Below are 13,699 nucleotides of genomic sequence, written 5' to 3'. Positions count from 1 at the left end.
GGACCATTTTCGGCCCCTAGGACCGTGAGAGGGTGCATTTTTTTTTTAGTCAACAGGAAATGACGTATTTGTTGTCACGTGGTATCGGACGTGTGGGCTGGAAAAAGCAGTCCCCGGTGATCGTGCCCCGGTGATCGTCGCGACTTACCCCGGGACGATGCACTTATTTCGGCCTAGAGGAGGAGCATTTGCCGCCTGGAGACCATTTTCTGGTCCTGAAAAAATAAATAAAAGGCGATCGAAATGAATGTTGGTGCCAATCTTTAGTCCATCTAAAGGCCTAATTATAATAACAATTGAATATTACCTCAAATGTTTTTTTTGGAAAATATTCAAGTTTTATGTTTTTTGGGGCAAAAAAAGCAGTGCGCTCATGTGACGAAACCGGGATATAAAGGGTTAAAATCCGCGAAATGTAATTAAAACTTGACATGAATATTTCAAGGAGAAGTAGGTCTAAAAGATTGGCTAATTTAAAGTGGAATAAAATATTAATATATAAATTTTTTATAGCACTTTTTTGGGCGTGGTCGATTAGGACCGATAGTGTGTGCATTTTATGAAATGCGCTCCTGCAAAAAAAATAAAAGGCGATCGAAATGACTGTTGGTGCCAATCTTTAGTCCATCTAAAGGCCTAATTATAATAACAATCAAATATTACCTCAAATGTTTTTTTTGGAAAATATTTAGTTTTTTTGTTTTTTGGGGCTAAAAAAACAGGGCGCTCATGTAATAAAACTGGGATTTAAAGAGTTAAAACAACGAAAATATAATTAAAACTTCATATGAATATTTCAGGGAGAAGTAGTTTTAAAAGACTGACCAATTTAAAGTGAAAAAAAATATGAATATATAAAGTTTTTATAGCACTTTTTGGGGCATGTACATTTTTGTACACTAGGGCCTTAAAAGGATGCATTTTTAAGGGCCAGCCACTCACTTGACTTTCATTGGTCACTGGTACACTGGCAGCAGGCATGTCATACTTACTGACAGTGTTGGGAAGGTTACTTTTAAAATGTATTCCGTTACAGAATACAGAATACATGCCCCAAAATGTATTCTGTAACGTATTCCGTTACGTTACTCAATGAGAGTAACGTATTCTGAATACTTTGGATTACTTAATATATTATCGTGCTTTTTACAACAACGTGAATGTACTATTGCTGTGTGATTTATTACTATTACTGAAGGTGCGCGACTCCGAACTGTAGTAAAGGGACCTCTGACTAATACGGCGGGGTCCCTGTCGGCTCATAGCCGAAAAATAGCTTTACTTTGTTGTGTGGGTCAATTTTTCTTGCGAGAGACAGAGAGAGGCGTTGAAAGACTGCTCCAACGGAACTTATTGTTTTCGGAGGAAAACACGAACACGGTGTACAGTCGAGTCTTAATAGCTTACTTACAACTGGGCTCGTCAGACACTCTTCTTGGCTGAAGTGGTTATTATTATATTTACATGCTTCCAGCTCCCGTTTTTCCTCGACGACAACTCGTACCTTTCCACTCCCCTTTTTCTCCCTCCTCGCGCTCACAGACACATAACGTGTATGGCAGTGCATTCTCCCTGCAGCACGGACTACACTGCCCATGATGCTACATTCTTTAGAGCTATGCTTGTAGCATTCTGCCTGTTAGCTTAGCACAACAACAACAACGAAAAGGCGCTCTCTCACCCAGGAAACACACAGTCGCAGAAAGAGAGAGAGAGCGTCGCCCTGTAACCATGGCAACCGTAACGCTGCCGCCTGGAACGACAGAACGTAGCTGTCAAACAAAACCCAAACAGTCCTGACCCGCGACAAAATGAAACAGGAAAGTACCGCAGTGTAATCCATTTATTTCAACAAAGTAACTGTATTCTGAATACCACCTTTTTAAACGGTAACTGTAACGGAATACAGTTACTCATATTTTGTATTCTAAATACGTAACGGCGGTACATGTATTCCGTTACTCCCCAACACTGCTTACTGAGTCCACTTTTCTCCTAGAAATACTCAAAGGAAGGCGAGGAGAAGATAACTCACCTATGGATTTTATCACAGAACTCTCCAGAGAGCTCCTTGTCCTTCATTTACTGGGAATTGTGAGATAGTCCTAAATTTAGGAGTGTCTTTCTGTTTGTGTATAGCAGCAGTGTGTAATGAGGTCTTTCTGTCGATAGATGGCGCTGTTTGTCTGATAATTTGTGTGGTTATCAGCCCTGCGTTCTCCTCATTTAAGTTCCTGATTTCATTTATGGTTCCATCCACCTTTTTTTAAAGGTTGCAGTGAAATATAAATTCAGTCTTTAATGTATCTGATTAAAACTATTATTTTTTTCTATAGCTCACAAACACAAGTGAATGAATCAAAGATACTGAAAATGGTTCTGTATGGGCTGTAATCTGTGTGAAGTTCGAATCCTGTGTGGAAACACACGTTTGATGCTTTAAACCTAAAACGTTTAAAAATCTTTAGAAAGTAATAATTAAAATGACTAATTTCGGGGGTCTGACTGTGCGCGGTACCTCCGCTAAAGGGGCCGTTATAAAACTTCCTACATTTGGATATCAAGTGATCACCCACACTGAAGGCTGTAAGTCAAATATTGCCAAGACCTGAGGGAGAAAAAAAATTATGCAACCGCTCCGGGGCCTCCGTGTTACCATAATAAAACCATGTCCCACAGTCGTGGATCTTTAGACGTAGTAATAATCCCTTGCGCGCTGTTGGTGGAAATCCCCACGTGGTGTACGAATTCCTGTATAAAAACTTTGGGTGTGCGGAGCCCCTGTTGTCGTGATTGCAAAGAGAGGAAAGGGTCTCACTGAGCATAATCTTGCAGGACGCACGGGAGCTTGCCACCCTCACCCGCGCACGGCGCACACACAAAAAGACTCGGGACTCACGGAGCGCTCGCGTTCTGCTTGAAGCTGCGGGACAGGAGTCTCCGCAGGCTGCTTGAATGGAGAGGAGCCGCCTGTACGGGGTTTTATTCACACTTGTGCTCTTTTGTTTTGGCAGATTACGCGTCTGAACGCAGCGTGGTTTGACAGAAGCGCATCAACAATCAGAACTGTCGTGCGCGCCTCTCGGTTACAGAGATGAACTTTTATTTTGTTGCTGGATAACGAGCTGGAAGCACAATGACTGGAATCGTTTAGTCTCCTGGAATACAAACACATGCTCAGTGGATTTATTCACTGGATGATTTCTCCCGGAACTTTAGTAAATGAAAAGTCGCTTAAATTTCGGTGTGCATTTTTAAAAGATTCACAATTTCTTTCGTAGCGTTTGGACTGTAGAATAAACTTTAAAATGAGCTTTTATAGTGTGGCACTGTCTTGTTTAGTTGCGTGCGTGCTGTGCGTGCGCAGCAGCTCGGTGACCGGGACAGAGACTCAAAGCTCACCCCAGGAGTCGTGCGCGTCCTGCGGCTTCAGGGGGCCGGATCAGTCGGAGCGCATGAACATAGATTTCCTGGAGGCGGTAAAGAGGCACATACTGAACCGGCTACAGATGAGAGAGAGACCCAACATCACCCATCCCATCCCGAAGGCTGCGATGGTGACGGCGCTGAGGAGACTGCACGCCGGCAAAGTACGAGAGGACGGCCGGGTGGAGATCCCCAGCTTCGACGGGCAGGCTGCCTTCAACAACGAGGTTCAGGCGGAGACATCTGAGATCATCAGCTTCGCAGAATCAGGTACTAATCAATAATTCACTGCACATGTCTAATTCGACCCTTGCCTGAACTCTTTCACCCTTTGAGTCTTAACAGGCAGCATGGCACCAGGTGAGTTAATAACTGACAATCCTTAGCAGGTGAATATATATATATATATATATATATATATATATATATATACATAAATTTTTTTTATTTTTAAGCGGCAGAGGCACCCACAACAAACAGCCATAAACCAGCCATAAACACGGAATCTGGTGCAGCCGTCATTTTTTCATCATCTTATTACGTCACACTGGCTGCTGATTTAAATCCTCCTGTTCTGGAAATCCAGAAGAAATGAAACCAAAGACAGAGTCCTTAAATTACCCCCTGTGTTGTCTAGGGGATAAAAAAAGCACCTCTGAATCCAGTTTCATCTCAAAGCTGAGCTCACACTCAATACTCCAATGTATAAAGCCCTCTTTTAAATACGGACAAAGTCCCTCAATTGGCCATTTATCCCTTCCTCTAAGAATGTGTATCTAACTAATTCTCAGAAGTCCAAAGAGACACACACACACACACACCCTCCTGTGCGCACACACACCCTGACACACAGCCTCAAAAACACACATACACACACACACATATACACAACAAAATCATCGACAGAATGGAATAATTGTCACTTGGTGCTGTGAGTACCACGTCTCCAGCACAAACTGTTAGTTTAAGAGAAAGGAAACATAAAATTAAACTCACAAAAATAAGATGCTTTGTACACACACACACACACACAGGTTTCCCATTGGCTCTGCAGCTACAATTAGCCTGAATGGACTGTGAGCTCCTGCCTTCCATTGGGAATGATCTGAGCGCCCTCATGACAAGGCAACAAAGGCCGGGCAATTATTATAAGAGCTCTGTGTGTTCACATCATGTCAACATGGAGAAGAAAAACAGCAGCGAAAACAAAAGAAATTGCTCAGAATAATGTATGAGACATCTGAGTCCATGCTGGGTTGGATGAGGTGATGGGACTGTTGGTGCTGTTAGTGTGTCTGTGTGTGTGCCCATATTGCAGCGTTGCAAAGCTTTAAAGGTTCGCTGGGCTCCTTTGCTGCTGCTTCTTCTTCTACTTCTGTGTTTTTCCTCGCTCTATTCTTCCTCACACCTTTGAGCCTTTGTGTGGCATTGTACCATGGAGCTGGCTCGGGTCCCTGCTCCCTAGACCCCGTCTGCCTCCCGGCCAGCTGGCTCGAGGCCCCCCAGATCGGATGCTGCCAGCCAGGGCACGGTTTAGAGGCGAGGTCTCCAGAATGCTCTGAAGCCAGGGGAGTTTGTCCCTCCCCAAAGATGAGGAAGCCTGAATTGTTGTTTTAGAACAAGGCAAGATGGGGGGTGAAGTTGGCATCTGTTTAGCCAACAGAGAGCCAGTAAATGGATGCTGATAGGTGTTTGTGTGCTTTGTTTTTCTGTGGGGTCAGCTTGTGTCCCGTCAGCGCAGGGTTAACCGCAGTGCCTTATCTCCGGTAGCACAGTGGTACAGAGTCTGCCAAGTGGCCTCGGGCAGGTGAGGGAGGGGATGCCAATCTCTCTTCTCCCCTGACATGCTCCCGTGGGCCCTCACTGAGGGATTCGGTGTCCCGTATCCACAGGAGCGAAGCGGGGAACACGGGCAGAGAAGAAGGGAGGGCGAGAGAGAAAGCGCTGGATGGAGAAGTTCAGATGGGCGCTTCTCGATTGCTCGCTGCCACTGCTTGGACCCAGTGAACTTGTGACAAGTGGTCCAAAACTCAGAATTAAGACTTCATTATGGGAGGTCACTAAGTAGTTCCTCCACAGGATCAGGTTGGCAGGTTTACTGCAGGACACTGCTCTTTCATGAGGAGCTGTCAGTCATGGCACTCCTGGACCTGCTCCAGCCATTTTCCACATTCACTCAGCGGGGTGTGTTTCAGTCAGTGGGATCGGCTGCTACTGTATAGCTCCTGATCCTATAAATGATTTATGCACAGTGATTAAAAATTCCTCTGTGGTAAAGCTTTAATAGCAGCAGGTCCAGCACATTTGTGGCTTTAACCTCTGGTCAAGAGTCCAGAGTCTCACGTCCACGCCTCCTCGGTCTGTGTGGAATTCCTTGAGAGCTGAGGCCTGAGGGGTGGCGGCCATATGACACGTTAGAGCCACGCCGTGTGGTCTTGTCGACAGCATCTTTGAGTAATGAGCTCTGAAGCTTTCTATCTACCTGCCTACTTGCCTGCCTCCATCCACAGCCTCCTCCCTGGCTCGGCAGCGCAGGTGGAGACACGCTGAAACAGCCCACCCAGGTGTCCTGCCTGCTGATAATCACTAACAACGTTTTTCCACTGTGGGGTCAGGCGAGGCGTGTCCAGGCCAGCTCCAAGCTGCTTGTAACACAGCATGAAAAGAACAGTTCATTCCTCCTAAAGAACCTCAGCTGAAATAAGTCATGCAGTGTTCAGATGTATGCTCTTACAGCGCGAGGATCTATATGGTCCATGACACTGAAGGAGTGATTGTTAATGCTCCACTCAGAGAATCAGACATATGCCACCTGTCTACAGGTAGAAGCTACGTTAGACGCTGTGGTTTCAGGCTTATTTCAGCACTTGAAAACCTTTGATATCAAGCAGAAGTCCATTCATGCCTTTGTAGTGGCAGATTAAACCTGCCAGTTGTCGTGACATTGCCGATTTTTCCTGTGGATTTTAACCCTTTACCATCCACAAAGTCACAGGGCAACCACTTAGGGTTAGGGGTTGGTGGCATTTTAGCTACTTCAGAAACTAGAAGACATGACCTTTCAGATCAGCTCTGTCAAAATGCAGTTTTTTGCAGTTTTTCTGTGAGTTTTATTTCCCTCTAACTATGCAACTAAGTGAAAATTCCATCAAAATAAGTTCATGTAACCATAACCCAGGTAGCTGTTAAAAGCAGGGCTGGATATGGAAAAAAAATCATATCAAGATCATTTTTTTTTCATATCAGTTGAAATTGATCTATATTATGATACAAAACAAATCACTATTTCTGTGAAGCCTAAAGGTTTCTGTTCACTCCAAAGTGTAGATATGAGGCTATTATATAAAATATAATAGATATTGCCCTTGCCCTATGACAGCTGGGATAGGCTCCAGCACCCCCCGCGACCCTGAAAAGGAGAAGCGGAAGCGAATGGATGGATGGATTAATACATATTAATTAATAGATATTAAATGTTTATGATCAGGGAGCCAGATAACAAGGATCCGCTGCTTAAATCCAACATTTTCCACTCTGCTTGCTGCCGTAATGTCTTACAATGTAATGCATTTGTGATGTCACTGTGTCACACTCTTTGGCTTTTGCTGTAAAAGCATGTTACACAGAGAAAGAGTCCTGGTTTGTATACAGTCTTGGATTGTGTGTGCATTTTGAAGGTAAAAGGTCAGCTGTGCACTGATGCCACTGCTTCAGATTGTATAAACGATTCATGGTGTTGCCTGCTTTTGTGGGAACAGTTTGTGGCGCATGCTGCTCTGCTTCTTTGTCAGATTTGAAATGGCCAACATGTCTTCACAGACCACCGGAATCCTCGGATGTTCTAGTGGAAAACGCCCGATGTCTGTGTCGATGACACTGTTTTTGTTAACGTTTGTCATTTTCTCTTTCATGTCACTCACACTCTTGTCATACTGCTGTGTACGGCTGAGTAGCTCAAAGATTAGCTGCTTTTTATCAATTTTATTTTAACCATATCTCAGATTGTGATTAAGGAAATGTTATTATCATTATTTTTATCATTTTCTTGCCCACCCCTAGTTAAGAAGTTAAAAAAAAATAGAACTGTTGTGTTCAGAAAATTGGTTTATTTATGATTTTATTCATCAGTTTTATTACCTACTGTTTCTCCATTTGAGGCAGAACGTCACCATTTAATGAATTAAACACGAACTAACTAGCAGAAAACCGTTAATAATTTAGTACTTAACCATGGTTATCTCAGTTTTGAAGATTCACTTTCCTTACTGGCCAATCTTGGGAAAATGTCTTAGATTGTGATTTGATCATATCACTCTGGGAAATTTGATAAACCAATTTAAAGACAGATTCATGAGTAATGAAATTAAAGCTTAGTCACAGGCTTACTGCAGATCCTGAGCAGCTACAGCATAAAAGCAGCTCAGTGATATCCAGCGTGTAAAAATTCCTCAAACTGTTCTGGCAAAAGATTTCAAATGTGACCTCTGAATACTCCTAAACCTAAACCCCTCTGTGCATACTTTTCCCAACTTGTCCCTAGCCCCGTTTACATCCTAACCTTTAATCCCTTCTCTTTCTCTGTCCCAAACCTTTATAACCCTTCTCTTCCCTCTCCCATTGTTTAGTTGTTCTTTAGTCATAGTACCATATGGTTTGATCATGTAATTAAGTTATTTATTCAAAAAAAACTGTAACAATACTTGTATAACAAACACAATTTTTATTTTCAAATCTTCTCTGAAGTTTTGTCAGTTAAGGGACAAAGAAAATAACAATTGTAACTCAAACACACGAAAAACTATTTACATTTTCCCCAGAAGAGTCTCTCTAACGTCTCATTATTCCTCTGTAAAACATAGGGGTTAGGGTTATCACCAATGATGACTTAGACCTCAGACCCCAGAGGGTTACCCATCATCAGTGATGATCCCAACACTAACCCTAATTCTCACCCAGGCAATCAAATTATTTATTTATTTATTATCTTTGCAATTGGTTCAAATATAATTCCAAATTACACACACTGAAGAATAGTCATGCTTTGTTTTTTCCAAATTAAAAAAAAGAAAAAGCACATTTTTACCTTTCTCCAAAATGTGGGGTTTGAGTTACCACCTATATTGCACTTGCATTTCGGAAGGTTAATACATACGACACAAGCCAAATGAAGCAAAAGAATACTGTCTGACAGGAAAATGAGAATACAGTGTTAGGGTTATGTTGGTGTAAGGTATTATGTTGGTGGGTTATGGTTTAGGTTTACTTCTCAATATCAGCAATGACTTGATCTCGGATGTTAACTACACCTGAATTTCATCTCTTTGGGGAATAGGTTGGCCTGGAATCAAAATGGGACATGATCATACAGACGTCTTATTTTGCAGCCTGTCACTGTGTGATGCCCGTCTCTCTCTGAGCTCAGAGCTGTCAAGGCACGTACGGTGATGACTGAGGCGAGGTTAGTTACTTGTAGCCCTGAGGGGTCTTTGCATGAGCTGCTGTTCAGCTGATTCCTTCACGGTGCTGGCTTTGCGTCGATTTGAGCGTGTACTCGTTGTGCACCGTCATATTTTAGCCACAGGCTGATTGTGTGGAGAGTTGCTTACCGTGGGGATGGGTGGGTTTGTGTGAGCAACCAGCTGACGTACTAGAAAGTGGAGAGCTGGTCTGAACAGGCCCCTGTGTGAAGGTAAAGCTGCACTTTAATGGAGGAAAAGGCGCCAGGCGCTTTAAAGAGGAGGCCCGTCTTTGGTGGCCACCTGTTGACACTGACACACACTAATCAGTGGGCAAACAAAGTAATTTAGCTGCTTTCAAAGCTCTGCATGAGCACATTGTGGCAAATCTCCTGAAACAGAAACCTTTCTAGTTACCTCAGGGTAATTTGGAAGACATCATTGGGCTGAAAAAAAAAGTAGTGCCAGAGAGAGCCCAGCGCCACCTTTAGACACCCAGGATCTCTTCATTGTGCTGCTGTAGAAAGTGGCCAGTGTCATGTAAATGGCTTTTATTTTTGCCTCATCATGCTTTTTGCTGGAACGCCACGCGTTTCAATGGTGGGCTGCAGCGCGGCGCTCTCCCACTGCCTCACACAGGGCTTTGTGCTGTCACTCTCAGGGTGCTCCCGCTGGAAGGAGGTGCAAAGGGGTAGCATAGGGTGGGAGGCGGGGCTCGGGTTGGGCACGAACAGCGAACTCAGTGAACCCCCCGCAGGCCTTAGCCATGCCCGCCACCCTCCCAACTTTTCCACTTCTATCCTTCCTCCTTCCCTTCATCTTCCTCCTCCCTTTTCCTTCTTTCGCTCTCTTTTCTTTTTGGTCCTGTCACTTACAAAAATGGACCTAAAGCCAACTGGGCCTGATCCCAGAACTGGCCTGTTACCGCTGGCCTATCAGGAGCTACCACAGAGGTCACCTGATGCAGTCATTGAGAGTTAACAGAGAAAACAAGGGGAAAACAGATCTGTGGAAACAAAGCTGTGCCCTTCTCAGGGGCTTTCTCTGTTTGTGTGTTTGTGTGAGCGTAGAAAACAGTCTGTAGGTCAGTAACCTTTCTCCTCGAGCCACAGAAGTGCGCTTGGTTTAAGCACAACAAAGACCTCCCAGCCTGTCATGGCTTTCAACGACCCATGCTCAATTGTCGAGAAGATGATTAAGCTGTCACATGTTCGCCTATCTCTCTTGGATCAGATGTGATATCACTTACTGAAATTACAAACTACAGCCATGTGATAACTGCTGAAGCATTTTCATAAGCACTGAGCAAACTGAAAACAATATAATGCTGCTGAAAGGTCCTCAGCTTTGGATCCTATGATTTGAGTCAGACATTTATTTTTGTTTTTGCACACTGAACTGACTAAAAGAGACTGTCGTCTACCTTCTTAAAAATTCTACCTCTGTGTAATAAATTCTTCTGTTTATTCTCTTGCTAACAGATGAACAAACACCCTCCAAATCCAACCTGTACTTCCTCATCTCCAACGAGGGAAACCAGAACCTGTACGTGTCCCAGGCCAACATGTGGCTGTATTTCCGTATACTTCCAGGTGGTCCTCAGAAGGGCATCAGGAGGAAAGTGACAGTCAAGATCCACTACCAGGAGGCCACGGCTGTCAGCAGAATGGAAGGAAGCCCAGGAGGTGGAGGCGGCGGAGGGGGAACAGGTCGCTGGGTTCTGGTGGAGAAGCGGGTGGATCTGAAGCGCAGCGGCTGGCATACGTTCCCGCTATCTGAGGCGGTACGGGCAGTGTTTGGGAAGGGCAGCCGGAGACAGGACCTGGAGATCCACTGTGAGGACTGTGAGACAGCTGGAGTGGCTCCTGTTCTGGTGGACCCCGGCGACCCATCCCACCGGCCCTTCCTGGTGGTGCGTGCACGACAGCTGGATGGAAAGCACCGCATTAGAAAGCGGGGGCTTGACTGTGATGGCACCAGCGGGGGCTTGTGTTGTCGACAGCAGTTCTACATAGACTTCCGGCTTATTGGCTGGAACGACTGGATCATTGCACCAGCAGGTTATTACGGTAACTACTGTGAGGGCAGCTGTCCGGCCTACATGGCAGGCGTGCCGGGCTCAGCTTCATCCTTCCACACTGCGGTAGTTAATCAGTACCGCATGCGGGGGATGAGCCCGGGCTCAGTAAACTCCTGCTGTATCCCCACCAAGCTCAGTACTATGTCTTTGCTCTACTTTGACGATGAATACAACATCATCAAGAGGGACGTGCCCAATATGATCGTGGACGAGTGTGGCTGCGCCTGAGTCCACACTGGCCCGTCATTATCTGGACTGTCAGGAAGGCCTTTTGTACAAACAGGATGTTATTGTACGGTACACATATATATCTATACCTACTGTATGTGCAAGCAACACACACTGGTACCATCTAGCAAAAGCAAGTATCACTGTTGTGTCCACGTGTGTTTGCACGTGTCAGCACAGGCGTGTGTATTTATCAGAGTGAGCGACACGCTTGCCGCCCGCATTCTGCCCATTCGTTGGTCAGCGGCGGCACGAGAAGGGAACGCTTATCACCAAATGATACTTTTCTCTAGTTTGCCATTTCTAGTTAAAAAATAATGGCCCGTCATCTCCTCGTAAATGAAGATTTAAAACAAAACAAAACAAGCGCTTAAGGAAAGTGACATGATTGGCTTCACTGCCCACACGCCCCCTGCCCTGCTCCTCCAACCCTCTGAAGTACTCTGAGCACATAACAGACTTGTGTTTTTACAAAGCACTGACAGTTCATCAGCTTATACAATTCAGAACACCAGCACTTCCCTGCCATGCAGACAGACTCAGTCTGGCTGTCCTCTCTGGTGGAGTTAAACTGGCAGCGCTTAATGCCTTGCAGGATTACAGCCTTCACAGCAGCGCAGCGGCAGAACAAAGTCCTCCACTGAGCCCCCACCGCCACCTCTGCAGCCGCCACTGCTGGCGTTATTGTGGCCGTCACTCTTGTGTTGACAGAGAGAGAACTGCTTTCTCCTTCCCCCTGAGGCTCAGCAGAAGCCAGTCTGCAGACTTGGAGACTCTAGTTTTGGCCCAGTGGGTCACCACAGTGCAGTGCAGCACTTGCAGAAACTGAAATGCACACCCTGAATAGCACTTGTATAAATAAATGCCTTCCAAGGGGTACTGAGTGTCCTGTCCTATCGCTGAATAAGTGCCACATGAGCTATGCAATGTATAGTAACCTATACCCATACTCAACATGCTATTAGACTGAATCCTCTCCCCCTCTCTTTCTCTTCTTCTTCTTCTTTCTCTCTTCAGTCCTCAACTCTTTATCAATACTTGAAATGTAATCTTTCGCTTCCTTTCCAAAGCGAATGATTGTTGTGACGTTTGCACTGAAAAGTTGCGGATTTAGCGAAACAAAAACTGCCATTGAAAAGTTATTTTTATAGAAGTAAATTTGAATTTTGTTTCAGATGTATTTTAACTAATTAATGGAACCAAAGAGGCCACGATTTTAGCTGTAGTGCTCGGACGGCAAGGCCGCCGGGTCACTGTGTAAAATACCGTTTGTGATCATTTGTAAAAGGCCTACCACCGCATCAGGGTACGACATTTGATTCTCCTGTCTTAGCTCTATTTTCATTCTCTGTTTTGTACAATGAGCAACATTTCATTTTTCATCTTTAATTCTATTTTTTGTTCCAGTTTTCTATTTAATAAGAAATGCTACTTTAGTTCCTGTCTAAGAAACATTTAGTCCAGTAAATGTCATCTGTACAGTTTATGTAAAATAAAATGTTTTCTTAAATATTTTGTAACTTTAACTTCCTTTCTGCATCATGTTTTAAGTGTGACTGTTTTTGCCTAATGACAACATTCATAATATATTTTATTATTATTATTATTATTATTATTATTATTATTATTATTATTATTATTATTATTATTATTATTATTATTATTACTACTACTACTACTATTGTTGCTGTTGTTGTTGCTGTTGTTGCTGTTAAATCTGCTGAGCATTGGGACCAGTCATAAGGTAAAATTCAAAAATAAAGTCAAAATGTCAAGAAAAAAAGTTGAAATGATGAGAATAGAGTCAAAATAGTAATTTTGATTTGATGGACCAGATGTTTTTTTTCCCTCCACATTTCAACTTTATTCTGAAAATTCAAAGTAATAAAAGAAAAACTCTTCCTGTAGAAAAACTTCTTCACCTAAATGTTTCGCTAAAAACACTCTAGTTGTAACAGTTCTATGGTGTGTGTGTGTGTGTGTGTGTGTGTGTGTGTGTGTGTGTGTGTGTGTGTGTGTGTGTGTGTGTGTGTGTGTGTGGCCCCCTAACTGACTTCACTGTTGTTGGTAATGGGTGGCCCCCTATGGCTCCACCCCTGGGTGAAAGTGTTGGGTTTGTGCTTTAGTCTTTTCTGTGCTTTAGGCTGATATCCACCTAAACAAAAGGGTGAGGCTGAAGTTGCAAGAAAAACATGAGCACATTTCAATCTTTGTCTCCACTGGTTCAAACATAAAACATTTCTCTGCTGTCGCCTGCCAGGACCAAGTGTCTCTCATAAGCTGGAGCTGTAGAACAGTAATTACAAGCATGATTAACAGCTTCAGTGGCATCCACAGCGAGTGCCAGCGGACAAACCTTCAAATACCTGCCCGATTCCTCCTTGGCTGCAGAGTCTGTTGCCGTGCTTATTTGTCATCTGTCTGCACGGCGTGTTGTTTTAGTTTAGGATACTTGTGCACATGCTCATGCAGGCTGTTACATCAGACCTGTTTCCCTCTGCATCACAAT

General features: G+C 44.0%; 1 protein-coding gene across 1 annotated transcript; it reads left to right on the top strand.

Moving 5' to 3' along the window:
• The first annotated feature begins 1,454 nt into the window (after window positions 1-1,454).
• Window positions 1,455-12,704, top strand: inhbb (inhibin subunit beta B). Its single transcript, XM_085434427.1, has 2 exons — window positions 1,455-3,696; window positions 10,364-12,704. Exons 1-2 carry the CDS (start codon window positions 3,309-3,311, stop codon window positions 11,188-11,190), a joined length of 1,215 nt encoding a protein of 404 aa, XP_085290553.1. The 5' UTR covers window positions 1,455-3,308; the 3' UTR covers window positions 11,191-12,704.
• Window positions 12,705-13,699: the final 995 nt, after the last annotated feature.

Source organism: Copadichromis virginalis, linkage group LG16, assembly GCF_057382275.1.
Source record: "Copadichromis virginalis isolate Kocher_CV1m ecotype Utaka linkage group LG16, C_Virginalis_male_GT1.1, whole genome shotgun sequence".
In the NCBI taxonomy this organism is placed as follows: Eukaryota; Metazoa; Chordata; class Actinopteri; order Cichliformes; family Cichlidae; genus Copadichromis; species Copadichromis virginalis.
This window is presented reverse-complemented; position numbering and strand designations above follow the sequence as displayed.